General features: G+C 36.3%; 2 protein-coding genes across 8 annotated transcripts; one reads left to right on the top strand and one right to left on the bottom strand.

Annotated features, from left to right (window-relative positions):
- Positions 1 to 799: 799 nt before the first annotated feature.
- On the bottom strand, positions 800 to 10682 carry LOC109064172 (hippocampus abundant transcript 1 protein-like). The gene is made up of 11 exons (XM_042761520.1): positions 10628 to 10682; positions 9122 to 9184; positions 8833 to 8960; positions 7966 to 8080; positions 6922 to 7140; positions 5295 to 5408; positions 4056 to 4127; positions 3867 to 3979; positions 3688 to 3785; positions 1577 to 1725; positions 800 to 1497 (listed from the first exon to the last, which is right to left on the bottom strand). Exons 1-11 carry the CDS (start codon positions 10670 to 10672, stop codon positions 1282 to 1284), a joined length of 1332 nt encoding a protein of 443 aa, XP_042617454.1. The 5' UTR covers positions 10673 to 10682; the 3' UTR covers positions 800 to 1281.
- Positions 10683 to 11534: 852 nt separating this feature from the next.
- Positions 11535 to 15645, top strand: LOC109074387 (spindlin-Z-like). Of its 7 annotated transcripts, none has more exons than XM_042761527.1 (5): positions 11535 to 11797; positions 12994 to 13039; positions 13110 to 13161; positions 13695 to 14167; positions 14972 to 15644. In XM_042761527.1, the coding sequence occupies exons 3-5, from the start codon at positions 13139 to 13141 to the stop codon at positions 15166 to 15168; spliced, it is 693 nt and encodes a 230-aa protein (XP_042617461.1). In that variant the 5' UTR covers positions 11535 to 11797; positions 12994 to 13039; positions 13110 to 13138; the 3' UTR covers positions 15169 to 15644. The 7 variants fall into 7 exon arrangements, with proteins under 7 accessions (XP_042617461.1, XP_042617462.1, XP_042617458.1 ...); XM_042761524.1 differs by lacking the exons at positions 11535 to 11797; positions 12994 to 13039 and adding exons at positions 11830 to 12246; positions 12969 to 12970 and having other exon boundaries at positions 14972 to 15645; XM_042761523.1 differs by lacking the exon at positions 11535 to 11797 and adding an exon at positions 12294 to 12639.
- Positions 15646 to 15913: the final 268 nt, after the last annotated feature.

Genomic DNA, 15913 nt, shown 5'->3' on the forward strand with positions numbered 1-15913 from the left:
AGCACTCCAGTAGTCAGTTAACATCTGGAGAAGACAAAAGATGAAACACATCCAGCATTAAGACGTTTTTAACAGCAGCGTTTAAACAGTCCTAAAAGCGTCTTAATGCTGGATTTGTTTCAGCTTTTGTCTTCTCCAGATGTTCACTGATGGACTGGAGTGCTGTGGATTACTTGTGGATTATTGTGATGTTTTTATCAGCTGTTTGGACTCTCATTCTGACGGCACCCATTCACTGCAGAGCATCCATTGCTGAGACACTGATGCAATGCTACATTTCTACAAATCTGATGAAGAAACAAACTCGTCCTGATCTCAGATGAAGCACATTTTGATTTTTGTCTGAACTCTTCCTTTAAATCAAGTCTGTGTGTAATTGTGAGGTAGCAGCTCTGTGTTGAGTAGCTGGTGCTCAAATACGAGTTACAGATTAAATACATTTTCTTTGTAATAATTTATCTATCAAAGCTGCACCTGACCTAAAGACAATGATTATGTCTGTTCTGTGCCGTTTATTGATAAAAGGAAGGCGCTGCGCTCCGGCTGTACGTGCACTGTGTGTTTAAAAGCTCTTAACTAACTCTGCCACTAGAACATTATTATTACTGCAGTCTGTACAAGTTTAACGCAGAGGTTAAAGTTCATCAGTAATATACTAAAAGACTACAGTTTACATTCAGATACACGGCAGCACATGACACTGCAAAAATCATTTTAGTCGTTTTCCAGTACAAGATTTTTAAATTAAGACACATTTACTTCCAATCAAAATTACAAATTTACTTCCAATCAAAAGATATCAAGTCTTGTTTAATGAAACATGTATCGAAATGAAGTGAGTTTATGCTTCAAACAAGAACAAATAGACGCCAAAAATAAACTTAATCCAAAGTAAAAAACAAGATAATTTTTTTTGACCCATTAGCAGATATTTATTCGTGTTTTAAGCATAAATTGTCCAGAAAACAAGATCTTATATATATAGATATATATATAGTAGAAACATATGTTGTACAACTGTATTGCAACGAATAAACCTGAATTGAACTGAAATCTTAAGTCATTTTGCTTCTCAAGTAAATTTATCTCGATGTTGTACTGAAAGATACTGCGGAAGAGCTTGATTTTTTGCAGTGTAAGCCAAAATATGAAGAAGGCACATTCTCTTTCAAAGAGCGAACGATAAAAAAAAAAAAATACAGAGGTTAAGACATTCAGTAAAAAGCTTTGTCAGACACACTTCTGGAATAAAACCCACACCGGAGGAGTTTCCTGCTGGGCTTATAAACTGCTGTCCTGTAAAAGAGGCTCGTGGTCTTCGTCGCTCACAGGAACAGATCCGTTCTCCGTGACGCCACTCGCAGACTCCATCATCACATGCGTGCTACACGTCTTCACCGCCGGAGCGTGTTGAGCCGGAATGAACACCGCCACCAGCAGAGCCAGAAGAACCGTACACGCGCCGAACAGGAAGGGAGGGCCGGGAATCACACGCTTCTGAAACACAGAAGACACACGCTGAGCAGAACGACACAGAAACACACACTTGATACGGAGTGATTTCTGCCCGTCTGACCTCTTCGGTGTCCGGCGTGACGGGGTTCGGCTCCACGGGGCTCAGCTCCTTCAGTTCCACATTGAAGAGGAAGAATATGAATCCGAACAGAGCCGGGCCGAGTCCGTTACACAGACCTCGGATCCCTGTGATCATGCCCTGAACCGCTCCTGAACACAACACACACAAACAAGCACTTCATGATAGGTGTGTGCACTGCAAAAAACGGATGAGAACAAAATAAAACATTTAATTATTATTGTTGAGCATGATTTATACATACATATACTGGAAAACAGATATGCATCTATTTTGTTTGACATTAAAAAAAAACTACAACTAAAATAATAAAGTTAAAATAAAATGCAAAAAAATATTTTCTTAGTATTTCTGTCTTGTTTTCCAGCACAAATATCTTAACATTCTTAAATCAAGATATAATTACTGGAGAAACAAAATGACAAAAAAGACATTAAGTTTTGTTTTCTGAGAAATGCATCAAATGTAAGTGAGGTTTTCTTAAAATGAGAAGAAATATCTGGCAATGAGGAAAAAAAAATACAAAATAAAAATCTTGTTTTCTTTGATTTTTCCCCATTGGCAGATATTTTTATATACATTTTTCAGAAAACTAGATTTAATATCTTACATATTTAAAAGTAACTTTTTACAGTGCATGTTTTCCAAATCACGATTATTGTCATTTTAGAAATTTCTTTTAACATACTGCACTTTCACAAAAGCACAAATCAAGATAAACGTTGACGTGTATGGTTTATTTGACCGCATCTAGTATATGTGACCCTGGAGCACAAAACCAGTCATAATTGTAAATTTTTCAAAATTGAGATTTATGCATCATCTGAAAGATGAATAAATAATCTTTTCATTGATGTATGGTTTGTTATGAGGATGATATTTGAAAATCTGGAATCTGAGGGTGCAAAAAAATCTAAATGTGGAGAAAATCATCTTTAAAGTTGTTCAAATAAATTTCTTAGCAATGCATATAAAATAAAAATCAATAATTTTGACCATGTATTTTTGGCTATTGCTACAAATATACCCCAGAGACTTAAAGGGATAGTTCACCCAAATATTAAAATTATGTCATTAATGACTCACCCTCATGTCGTTCCAAACCCGTGAGACCTCCGTTCATCTTCAGAACACAGTTTAAGATATTTTAGATTTAGTTCGAGAGCTTTCAGTCCCTCCATTGAGAATGTATGCACGGTATACTGTCCACGTCCAGAAAGGTAATAAAAACATCTTCAAAGTAGTCCATGTGACATCAGAGGGTCCGTTGGAATTTATTGAAGCATCGAAAATACATTTCGGTCCAAAAATAACAAAAATTACGACTTTATTCCGCTTTTTCTTCTCTTCCGGGTCTGTTGTGAACTCGACTGCTGTGACTGTTGACGTACGACGCTGCTGACGTGTTTTCTGGTGCGCCCAATAACAAAGAAAACACGTCACAGCAGTCGCGTTCACAACAGACCCGGAAGAGAGACGAAAAAGCGTAATAAAGTCGTAATTTTTGTTATTTTTGGACCGAAATGTATTTTCGATGCTTCAATAAATTCCAACGGACCCTCTGATGTCACATGGGCACTACTTTGAGATGTTTTTACCTTTCTGGACGTGGACAGTATACCGTAGGAGGGGACTGAAAGCTCGGACTAAATCTAAAATATCTTAAACTGTGTTCGAAGATGAACGGAGGTCTCACGGGTTTGAGTCACATATAGTTTTAATCAATAATGACATAATTTTAATATTTGGCTGAACTAACCCTTTAAGACTGCTTTTGTGCTCCAGGGTCAGAGTCAAGAAGCTTCTCTCAAATTCTCTCAAAAATTACAAACATTAACTCCAACATAAACCAACATTTTTTTGTCGTATTAAAGCATGCATTTATTCAGCAACTATGATTGCAATGTTAATTTTTCTGACCCCACTGGCAGATACCTAATTTTCACGCATTTTTCAGAAAACAAAAGTTAATATCTTAAGTCACGTTGCTTCTCGTGTGAATGCATCTCTATTTAAGAAGCTTTAGACATTTGCATTGCAAAACAAGACAGAAACCTTGATCTAGTGCAGTGTTGCTGTGTTTGATCTCTCACCCTGCTGGTCGTGATCCGTGCAGCGAGACACCAGCGCGCTCACAGAAGGAAAGGTGATGCTGGACAGGGCAGCGACGGCGCCGGCCGCCCACATCATCCTGCGCTCAACAAACAGAGTTATTTTAATCCCCACGACTCTCAACAGAGCTCACTTTCCATTCCATCCTCCTGCTCCTCACCATGGTTCAGAGCCGAAGCCATACCAGGCCAGCTGGAACAACTGAAATCCCAGTCCCAGCAGAACGGTGCTTTTATTCCCAATCTTCTTCATCAGAACGCTTAACAGTAATGTCTGCAAATAATAATCAAAGAGTCTAAAAACAGCTGTATATCATCTGAGAAAGGAGTCTGGAGCTGAAGGTCTGTACCTGCGCTCCGATGGACAGGATTCCCACCATCGCAATAAACCCCGCAATCGCTTCTGACGAGAAGTTAATGACCTGAAACATAACGCATGTTTATTTCTTTAGCACTTCATGCAATAAAGATTGGGTGAGATTCAGTGTTAATAACAGTTCCAAATTCATTAATTATGAAATTTAAATTCAATTTCAGTCGCTCTACAAAAGACAACCTGGTCTTATTAAGCTCAAGGAAGGTCATGCACTGTATAAAAAAATATATATATATAAATAAAATAAAAAAAGATTTTCTAAGTCAGTCATGTTTTCAGTGTATATACCTAAAAATTCTGAAATCAAGATGCATGTACTGGAGAAGCAAAATCATCAAATTTCAATGAGTCTATGCTTACAAAAAAAAAAAAAAAAAAAAAAAAAAAAAAATTATATATATATATATATATATTATATATATATATATATATATATATATATATGTCAATGGGGTCAGAAAAACTAACTTGATTCAATGGGAAGAATTTATTATTTTTCTGATCCCATATACTTTTTTTTATTACCAATTTTGATACATTTTTCAGAAAACAAGACTAAATATAATAAGTCATTTGTGACCATGGATGTCAATTTTTCAAAATTGAGATTTATGCATCATCTGAGATCTGAATAAATAATCTCTCCATTGATGTATGGTTTGTTAGGAGGACAATATTTGTCTGAGATACAACTATTTGAAAATCTGGAATCTGAGGGAGTCTTAATATCTTTAATATTGAGAAAATCATCTTTAAAGTTGTTCAGATGAAGTTCTTAGCAATGCATATTACTAATCAAAAATTAAGTTTTGATATATTTACGGTTGGAGATTTACAAAATATCTTCATGGAACATGATCTTTACTTAATATCCTAATGATTTTTGGCATAAAAGAAAAAATCTATAATTTTGACCCATACAGTGTATTGTTGGCTATTGCTACAAATATACCCCAGAGACTTAAGACTGCTTTTGTGCTGCAGAGTCACATTTTGCGTCTCCAGTAAATGTATCTTGATGTAAGGATGTTTGGATATCTGTACTGGAAAACAAGACAGAGAAATTGAGGAAGAGCATCAGTTTTTGAAGTCCACATCTGAGCCTACGCTGATTTCCTGTTAGATTCCTGTTCCTGTTCCTGTTAGTTTTACTCTGACACACAGCGCACTGCAGAAGTGAAATGGGTTGTGAGCAGCGTCTCGTAACACGTACCTGTCCCAAATAGAGGAAGAAGCTGGAATACTGTCCGGCCTCGGGGAGATACGACAGGAAGACGGTGACACAGATCAGCAGCACTGTGGAGTCTTTACCCACCTTCCTCAGAGACTAACACACACACACACACACACACACACACACACACACACTCACTTTCACAACAACTGACAGCATCTGAACATTTTTTCTAGTCTATGTTGGATTATTGTGACAATATCTATATGTATGTGGCTAATAATTGGCTATAAGGAATTATTTTATCATGAAATTTAAACAATAAATGAGTTTTTGTGGCTCTTTAATGTGTGCTGTCAGACCCTCTTTACTACTAGTTATAGCAGCAAATAAACCTGAACGAACATCAGAAGAATCACAGAAATGAATCATGAATCATGAATCAGTGATTCAACCGCAGAAAGACATCAATGAATCAGCTTGAAATTAAAATTTTCATTTAAAACAATATTATGATGTTTTTACTCTATTTAGTTGTTAAAAATAACAAACAATTTTCCTAAAGGAGTGCATATATTTGTTACTTTTGCTATAAAACAAAGTCCCAGCCTTCAGATTCTGTCAGTTTTATCATGAAATTTAAACAATAAATGTGTTTTTGTGGCTCTTTAATGTGTGCTGTCAGACCCTCTTTACTACTAGTTATAGCAGCAAATAAACATGAACGAACATCAGAAGAATCACCCAAATCAATCATGAATCATGTAATCGATCAATCAGTGATTCAACTGCAGAAAGACATCAATAAATCAGCTTCTGATCAATGTCACATTTACCTCAGGAAAAACATTCAATGACAATAAACTTGATAGTTAGGTAGAAAAAAAAGCATTTTGATAAATATATGCACTATATTACATATTCATATATTTTTTTAACTAACCTGTTAGTGGTCTTTAGTTTAATTGTTTGTATTTCAACAATTAAAACATCATTTTAAAAATATAAAAACTTCCTTATGTGCAATTTCTGTTTGTTTTCAGCTGAGTGTTGATAATTAAATGCATGTGATTAATTAACTGATTATTAAATAAGCTTTATTTAAAGTTTTCGGAATAAAAGAAAACGTCTTTCTGCGGTTGAATCACTGATTGATCGATTACATGATTCATGATTCATTTCAGTGATTCTTCTGATGTTCGTTCATGTTTATTTGCTACTATAACTAGTAGTAAAGAGGGTCTGACAGCACACATTAAAGAGCCACAAAAACTCATTTATTGTTTAAATTTCATGATAAAACTGGGACTTTGTTTCATATCAAAAGTAACAAATATATGCACTATATTACACATTCATTATATTTTTAACTAACCTGTTAGTAGTCTTTAGTTTAATTGTTTCTAAAACATCATTATATCATTTAAAAAATATAAAAACTAACTTATGTGCAATTTAAGTGTTATTATACAGCTGAGAGTTGATAATTAAATGCATTTGATTAATTAACTGATTATTAAATAAGCTTTATTTTAAGTTTTCGGAATAAAAGAAAATGTTCATTTAAGTGTATTAATGTTGGTGCATCTCTAGAGTAAACTAAAGGTATCCCTCAATAGCTAGCTTTCAAGACAGAGTATATAAAACCATAAAATATACAACTCACAGCAAAAGGATCGGCCTGCTCCCAGGAAATGGGCAAACCCCACGAAGACAGTCTCATTTTGTCCGGCAGGGACTCGGGCACCACCAGCAGGACGAACAGAATATCAGCCACAGCGATGATGGTGGCCAGCAGAACCACCAGACTGTCTCCGTAGCGCAGGGACAGGAACGCTCCTATCGCCGGACTCGTCACTAAACTCGCCGCGAACGTCGCAGAAACCTGAAACCCAAGACCAACAGGACGGACCAGAAACACAATACTGTGAGCAGGACGTGATCGCGAGAACTAAAACCACACTGATTATAACACCGACCTGCATCATATCCACTCTAACTAACTTTGTGCTGCTGATTCCAAAAATAGTCTCACACCTTCTCATTAAATATGATGCATGAGTATTTTTGTTTTTACAATAATTTGTGTGGTGAATAAGTCTTGTATTCTCCCTTAATCAGCAGAAAACTGTCAGATTATGACTATTTGATCAATCCTCAGCCTGTTTTCACATGCGTGACACGATTTCATGCCTGATGCTGATCTCAAAGAGAGAAGAAAATGCAAACATGATCCTGACGATCAAAGAGAAGCAGAAAATTGCAAATTTGTGTTTAAAAAGGCTTTTTTGTGAAGTTAAAATGAAGTATTTGAACATATTCTCCACTCCTTTGCAGACTGAATACTTATTTGTATCATTAAAAACAAAACTTTTTGACATTTGACAGCTTTCATTATATTGCGAATGCAAAATTTAAAAATGTGACATTTTCATTCTTATTTTTGTGGGAAAAAAAAAAAGGTACATTAACTCAGCATCATAAAATTGGGTAATATTAGGCCTTTTTGCATATAAAACAGTACAGAGTAGCTGGAAACATGTGAGACAGAGGATTTATATTGACATCTGATGGATGACAAAACACAATTTAATAAATGCAGAATTTTAAAGAATATATATATATATATAAACAATAAATTCTATTTTAGGTACAAAATCACAATGAACTCTATAAAACTGATAAATGTGTGATAATCAGGTGTTCTTACCAGTCCATACGCTGTGCTTCTTTCATGCTCTTCTGTAATATCAGCCACATATGCAAATATCACAGAAAATGTAACAGCGAAAAGCCCAGACACGGACATCAGAGCAAAAAAACACCTGATGAAGAGAGACAGAAATACACAAACACATCACTTAAATCGAGATCAAACATTTCACCGACAGAAACACATACAGGTCCACAGAAACAAAGAGACACATCATAAAACCAGTGCAGTCCACTTTAAAGGAACAGTTCACCCAAAAATGAAAGTGTGCTGAAAACTGCTACTTCTTTCCCGCTAAAATACGAGTCCATAATCCATAATAAATGAAACAATGCATCTCCTGTTGCCTCTCACATATTTGTTTAGAGCTGTTTCAGCTTTCTTGATCCATGCAGATTCTCTCCTGATGCACACCAGAACACTTTTTCACTGGAGGAAGTGTTATTATGGATTATGGACTCTATGTATTTGAGTTAAAAACGTCTTAATGCTAAATGTGTTTCATCTTTGGTCTTCTCCAGATGTTAACTGATGGACTGGAGTGCTGTGGATTACTTGTGGATTATTGTGATGTTTTTATCAGCTGTTTGGACTCTCATTCTGACGGCACCCATTCACTACAGAGCATCCATTGCTGAGACACTGATGCAATGCTACATTTCTACAAACCTGATGAAGAAACACACTCATCCTGATCAGGGATGGCCTGAGGATGAGGATATTTTCAGCACATTTTTATTTTTGGCTGAACAAAGGGGTTGTCTCTCATGTAGAATGAGCTTTAAGTCACTTGAGAGTCATGTGATAGCACACACACACACACACACACACACACACACACACACACACACATGTGGGCCGTACCATGGGCTGAGCCTCATTAGTGGGATGGGGGCGCAGGTGAAAAACACTGTGAGCAGCAGGAAGCTCTTTCTGCCCCAAACATCAGACAAGGCACCGATCAGAGGAGCGCTCATGAACGACAGAAACCCCTGCAAACACACTGCAGTTACCACACACACACACACTGCAATGCAAGGCTGGCTTTTACACAGTAAGAACTTCAGCAAATACAGATCAGCAGCTATTACATATTACAATTACAACACATCAGATGCATGCAACTCTCCAGCAACAGATGAAGTGGATTCACCTTGACGCCCTGAATGAGTCCGTTCATGAGGAACGTGTGCTGTGGGAAGGTTTTGTGCAGAACCTGGAACGAGAAAAAGTCAGAAAACACAGCGCTAGAGATTCATATCATATTCACTGCTTGCATTTGGCCATGAATGATCTCCTGAACACATCTGCAATGCATTGTGGGAAGACATTTTTCCTTTCTCTGTTCGGGAAAAGAAAGTGAAAGTGACGCTTATCTGATAAAATCTAATCCAATAATGATGTTCAAAGCAGGGTTGTTTTAGTTGACTAAAACTGAAACTAAAACTTTAAAATTTATTTTTATTACTTGAAAAAGATGTTAAGTAAAATAAAGATTAAAAAAAAAAACAGCTAGGTGTCAATGCAACATTTTTCATTTTCATTTAGTTAAATAAAAATGATATAGACACATAAAAAAGACAAAAAACATGCAACAAAATGGCTAAAACTAAGTAAAATGAAAATGAAAACATTAATACTAATAAACACTATATTAGTATCTTTCTTTCTTTCTTTTCTTTTAAACGCCATACCAGCTTCTAAGGCTATATTCATGGCGAGAATAAAGTGCAATCAATCAAAGGAAGACTAGAAAAGATGTTTAACATTTATTTCCTCTAGAAATCTTAGGACCATGTTCGGATTCACTTGATTAAAAATTTTTCCAAAAGTATCAACGGAATAAAAAAGGTTTCTCACAGGGGCAGATGTAATACAATCTAGAAGGATATGTTTAATGGACAATGAATTCTGACAAAATGAACATTTTGGAGGATTTTCTCCTAAGAGTAAAAATTTATGTGTAATTTTTGAATGTCCTATTCTGCATCGTGTATAGATGACTTGATTCCAACGATTCTCAAAACAGAGGTTAAGTTTTTTCTTCACATCAGGATTTATTTCATGCAACTTATTATTTAGACATTGATCCCATTCTGATTGCCATTTATTTCTGATGTATTCATTTATCGTTTGTTTTAAGTCTGTAAAAGGTATAAAACTATTTACTAATTCTGTGGATAGTGCTTCTTTTGCTATATTAGTATCTCAATGATATTAAAATAACACTACTTAAACACAAAAATTGACTGCTTTAATTCATAATAAAATCATATTATATATATATATATATATATATATTAGCTATGTAACAAAACTTATTATATATATATATATATATTTATATATATATATATATACACACATCCATGAATATTAGCTATGTAACAAAACTTATTATAGTGCAACTTACTTATAATTATTATTATTATTATTATTTGCAATGGATTTTAAAACATTAAGTTTAATGTGATGTTTTATGTATATTATATGCATATGCAATATGTCTTTTATATATAATTATAAAATATAATTTTTTTTCTTCCCATGGACTGCCGATGAAATTAATTTCTGTGTCTAATTCCGAGGGCAGATCTTACTCCCTGGTGCTGAAACTATGAGAAATCATTCTGTGTTCAGATGTGTATTTAATGCTCACGGTCAGCATCGGGGTGGTCAGGAGACCCCAGGCGAAAAACTCCATGAACAAGCACCACCACCACGCAATGACACAACAACATGACACTCCAATCAACTACACATACAGCTAACGGTCTAGTGCGCTACACATACAGCTAACGGTCTAGTGCGCTTTCTACCCCACCCCATGACGGTCTAGTGCGCACATACAGCTGACGGTCTAGTGCACTACACATACAGCTGACGGTCTAGTGCGCTACACATACAGCTGACGGTCTAGTGCGCTACACATACAGCTGACGGTCTAGTGCACTATAGATATACAGCTGACGGTCTAGTGCGCTACACATACAGCTGACGCGCTACACATACAGCTGACGTCTTGACGGTCTAGTGCGCTACACATACAGCTGCTAGTCTACACATACAGCTGACGGTCTAGTGCGCTACACATACAGCTGACAGTCTAGTGCACTATAGATATACATACAGCTGACAGTCTAGTGCGCTACACATACAGCTGACAGTCTAGTGCGCTACACATACAGCTGACAGTCTAGTGCGCTACACATACAGCTGACAGTCTAGTGCACTATAGATATACAGCTGACAGTCTAGTGCACTATAAACTACACTACAGCAGCACACAACATCAGCTGGGCAAATGACAGATGATAAAGAATGATCCAGGTGTGTTTCTAACACAATCACTGAGCAGATCAGACTCACATCATAACAATAACCTCAGAAGAGGTTTAGTATTTTAATACAGGCGCATTATAAACGAAAGGTCAAGGGTTAAATACACAACCCCTAAAAATCACGCATATGAACCACGTGAAAAACAAAAGCACACAACACAGTCAACCAGATCATACGAATCTCAAACAAACTAGTGTTAAAACAAACACTAAAACACTCCCATTATCACCCGCAGATTATAATCAAACACAATAACCCAGCGTGTCCTCCTGCGCGCGGTGAGATGACGTCACTCACTCTGATGTGTTTGAACAGCATATTGTTTTCCGTCCGACTCTCACATTCTGCTCGAGGTCTCGATCATCTTTATCGGATTTAATTAACAGGCTCTTCTCTTTCACTTTCTAACGCGCACATTCCTGGACACCGACTTCCGGCCTCCGTCTGCGTCTCCGTCTACTTCAAAATAAAAGTTTTTTATTGACAGGTAAAGCGTAGATCTGAAAACAGCATGCACATATTCAGCCCTCGTTCACAGTGTAATTGCATTTGGAGGTGGAAAATGAGATAAAATGCATAACTGATAAAAAAAAAACAGATTCTCGGAATGCATCTGATCTTTTCTGAGAACGATTCTCAAGCATTTGATTCGCATTAGAAGCAGTGTTGCCAGGTCCGGGGTTTTTCCGCGAAATCGGGCTACTTTAACATTGATGCCGCGGGTTGAAAAAACGACACCAATAACGTGATATTAAGCCTCTGGATTACGAATTTTACCAGGGGATAAATATCCAATTAGCCTAAACCTGTATTTTCTTGTATTTTACCCCCCGGGAACGCCATTGAGCTAGCTTTGTGTAGCATTTGGGCGGGTTTTGTTGTAAACACCTGGCAACCCTGATATTCCTGCTGCAGCCGATCCAGAAACACAGATATGTATTTAGAAACACAAATTCATTAATTCTCACTTGATTTCAGGATTGTTTACAGTTATTTAAGGTGCAGAACACATGAAACGAGACAGCTATTCAGATTTCAGTTGCTCGGTGTGCTTTGAATTTACGTTTGCATTTCGATACAAACGAACCGATCAGTCTAATCGAAACTCACATGAAATACAACCGGTCTAAATAATCTATTTATTGAAAAAATATATTCCATTTCAAATCCGAGTTCTGTTAAACCACGTGTGCTTTTGTTTGTGTTGAATGAGGCGCGCTCGCGGCAGTATGCTCGTGCCCGCGCTCTCGAGGCACACTTTTGCCGAATTAGTTTGAATGTTTATTTGTAGAAATCGTGCAGTGTTAAAGTCAAAACAGCAAGTTTACAGTGAGTTGTGTGTGTGTGAGTGTGACACAGCGAGAGAGATATATTTGGCACTAGTTCATTCATTTCCTAATTCTAAAGCTCATTAAAATCCATGAATTTAATTTGATATGATTCTTTATAGGCACTGATTCATTCATTTGCTGATTCTAATGCACATCAACAGGTTTAAGTTTTATTGTTGTACAGTTAAAAGACAATAAGCCTGGTTTTACCCCAAAGTACTTTAAAAAATACCATGGTACAGTCAGGGTTTTTTGGACATTTTAGTCCCTTTTTTGTTAGTGCATGCTCAAAATGCTGTCTAGCTAGGGCACTCAGTAGATTTTAAGATGTAGCTGGTGTTTATTCAAACAGGAGGATCATCAGAGATTGATTTGTTTGGAGCAGGTGGAGTGTGGAGGTGAGACCGTGACCTGTGTGGTTTTTCAGATAAACCTGAACTAAATCAAACAATTTTGTGTTTTGATCAGTTCGCGGTGTGTTGGGTGGCCGGTCCGTAATGAAGAAAAAGAGCTCTCACAAGTGAGTACCAGTGTTATTTTAGAATTGTTTATTTATTTTGATTTTATTTTTTAATTATTTTCAAATGTTTGGTCATTTTTATTATTATTATTTTTTATATTTAATAAAAAAAAATAATCTTGTAAAAAACAACACTATGTATTTATTTAGATTTTTATTTATTTATTTATTTACATTTTAGTTTATATTTTATATATTATATTTTATATATTGTATATTTTTCCACATTTTTAGTAGTTTTTATATGTAATAACATTTTTTTTGATAAATTGTATCCTGTAAAAAACAATACTATTTATTTATTTACATTTTAGTTTTTATTTTATATATTATATTTTATATATTATATATTTTTTCACATTTTTGTGTTTTTATATGTAATATTCTTTTTTTTTTTGATAAATTATATCTTGTAAAAAACAATACTGTTTATTTATTTACAAATTGAATGAAGATCTGGTAAAGTTCTGGCTGTATGTATTAACTTATTTTCTGACATAACGGAGAGCAAATTATTATTTATTATTCATCAGGCATCAGTGCAGTCCTACTGCGTCTCTCAGTGAAAGCATTGTGGGCTGTCGAATACAACACAAATGGAAGGAAGACGTCTACAGTCCGGTGTCTCGGTGGACGGGGACAGTACTGGTCCAAGTGTCTGTTAACCCGTCTCTGTACCTCATCAAGTACGATGGAGTGGACTGCGTCTACGGCCTGGAGATCTTCAAAGATCAGAGGGTTCAGAATCTGGAGATTTTTCCCGGGGAAATCGCCTCATTTCGGGTCAGTGACACTCGTCTTGCGGATCAGCTGCTGGGACGGCCGGTGGTTCATCTGTTTGAGACGGAGGATGGCTCCAAGGATGAGTGGAGAGGTCTGGTGCTCTCCAGGGCTCCCAGCATGCCTGCGTGGTTCTTCATAACTTATGAGAAAGACCCCATGCTGTACATGTACCAGCTGACGCAGGATTATAAAGACGGGGACCTTCGGATACTTCCGGATTCAGGTGAGTGAGTCATCAGTGATGCCATTCTTTATTGGCATCGATGGTTCAGTGAAGAAACTTTAACATCCGTGGAACCACTAAAGGTTGTTTATAGTGCAAAATGGGTCTTCAGATTATTAAAATGTTCTTTAGTTCTTAAAAGAACCATTTTTTCTTAGTGTGATCACTGAAAGGTTCTTTGGGGAACCAAAAATTATCTGAATCATGAACAAATGACTTTCTAATGAATCAGTCAAAAAGACACAAAAAGAGTCGCAAACTCACAATTTGAATCAATCTAAGTGTGAACAGTGGAGTCTGACTCATGAACAAATGCCTCTTTAACTGATTCACTGTAATGATTCAGTCAAAAAGACGCACAAAGAGTCGCAAACTCATAATTTGAATCAATCTAAGTGTGAACAGTGGAGTCTGACTCATGCTCATGTCTGAACTCATGAACAAAAAAGACGCACAAAGAGTGCAACTCTTGAATCCTGAACTAAGAGGGAAAAATTGATCTTTTTAGAAACCGTTCACTTAACTGTAATGATTCAGTCAAAAAGACGCACAAAGAGTCTCTCACTCACAATTTGAATTCTTCCTAATGGCTCTTATAGGGAAAAATTGATCTTTTTAGAAACCGTTCACTGAAGGGTTCTTTGGGGGAACCAAAAATGCTTCTTCTATGGCATCGCTGCATAAGAAGATCTTTTGGAAACTTTAATTTTAAGAGCCAGAATAAGAGATTGGGGCATTTGTACTGTATCTTTGCTTCTGCAGGACTCAGATGTTCAGTGTTCATTATGAAACGCTTTCCTCCAGCAGATGATCCGGCGGAGGTCAGCGAGCCGCGTGAGGTGTGTGACACGCTGGTTGGGAAGCAGGTGGAGTGTGAGAACAAGGACGGCACGCAGAGGATGGGCACCATCATCCAGCAGGTTCAGGCCAAACCCTCCGTTTACTTCATCAAGTTTGATGATGACTATCACATCTACGTCTATGACATGGTTGGATCGTGAGTTTCCGCTCAAGACCTTCATCATCATCACACAACAGCTTTTCAACTTTAACTGTTTTCAGACGCTTTGTTTTTCTTGTTAATAAATGTACGTTATGTAGAAAGCTTCTGATGTCATTAGAGATTTTGACACATTTAGTTCCTCTTCTCTCTTTAACTGCTGTTATGTCGAACACACAGATGCGTTTGAGAATAAAACGAGCCTGTTTTGTTGGTTCTCATGAGCTTCTGTCCTCAGAAACAACGATATATTTTTATACTGTGAGTTCTTGTTCAGTTCAAGTGTGTTATTGGTTGTTTGCTGTTTGAGAGTTTCATTGTAGTGCCTTTATCTCTTCTGAGATCTTTCTGACTTACATTTTTATTACATTTATCTTTAACATAAGATGTGCTACTTCATAAAGATTCCCTTTGTATATCAATGTGTTCCTCCTTTCTATGTTTGTGTCCAGTAAAGATGAACAAGGAAAAAAAAAAAAAAAAACTGTTTGACTGAACTAATTTATTTGTACTACACTGAAATAAATTGTGTATAAACAATTTTCACTCAGAAATTCCTAGTAGATTTTACAAATAATTACAAAGTGTCAGCAAAATTTTGAAGAAGAAAATCGGAAATTGTATTTTATACAAAAATCTTTTATTTACACCCGCAAAATAGAAATATCTACAAATAAAATTTCTAAAAAAATAAACTGTTACGGCAAATACTAATAGATTTATCCTTTCGCTGCCTTTGATATCCC

This window comes from Cyprinus carpio, chromosome A8 (genome assembly GCF_018340385.1).
Source record: "Cyprinus carpio isolate SPL01 chromosome A8, ASM1834038v1, whole genome shotgun sequence".
NCBI classification, from domain to species: domain Eukaryota; kingdom Metazoa; phylum Chordata; class Actinopteri; order Cypriniformes; family Cyprinidae; genus Cyprinus; species Cyprinus carpio.

Excerpts from the sequence above, each read along its gene's own strand:
- LOC109064172 (XM_042761520.1), bottom strand. The coding sequence starts at position 10,672 with ATGGAGTTTTTCGCCTGGGGTCTCCTGACCACCCCGATGCTGACC. Across the intron at positions 7,141-7,965 it reads GAAGCACAGCGTATGGACTG|GTTTCTGCGACGTTCGCGGC; the intron begins GTAAGAACACCT and ends CTTGGGTTTCAG. Across the intron at positions 3,980-4,055 it reads TCCTGTCCATCGGAGCGCAG|ACATTACTGTTAAGCGTTCT; the intron begins GTACAGACCTTC and ends TATTATTTGCAG.
- LOC109074387 (XM_042761521.1), top strand. The coding sequence starts at position 12,588 with ATGTTTATTTGTAGAAATCGTGCAGTGTTAAAGTCAAAACAGCAAGTT. Across the intron at positions 12,640-13,109 it reads GTCAAAACAGCAAGTTTACA|TTCGCGGTGTGTTGGGTGGC; the intron begins GTGAGTTGTGTG and ends TGTTTTGATCAG. Across the intron at positions 13,162-13,694 it reads AAGAAAAAGAGCTCTCACAA|GCATCAGTGCAGTCCTACTG; the intron begins GTGAGTACCAGT and ends ATTATTCATCAG.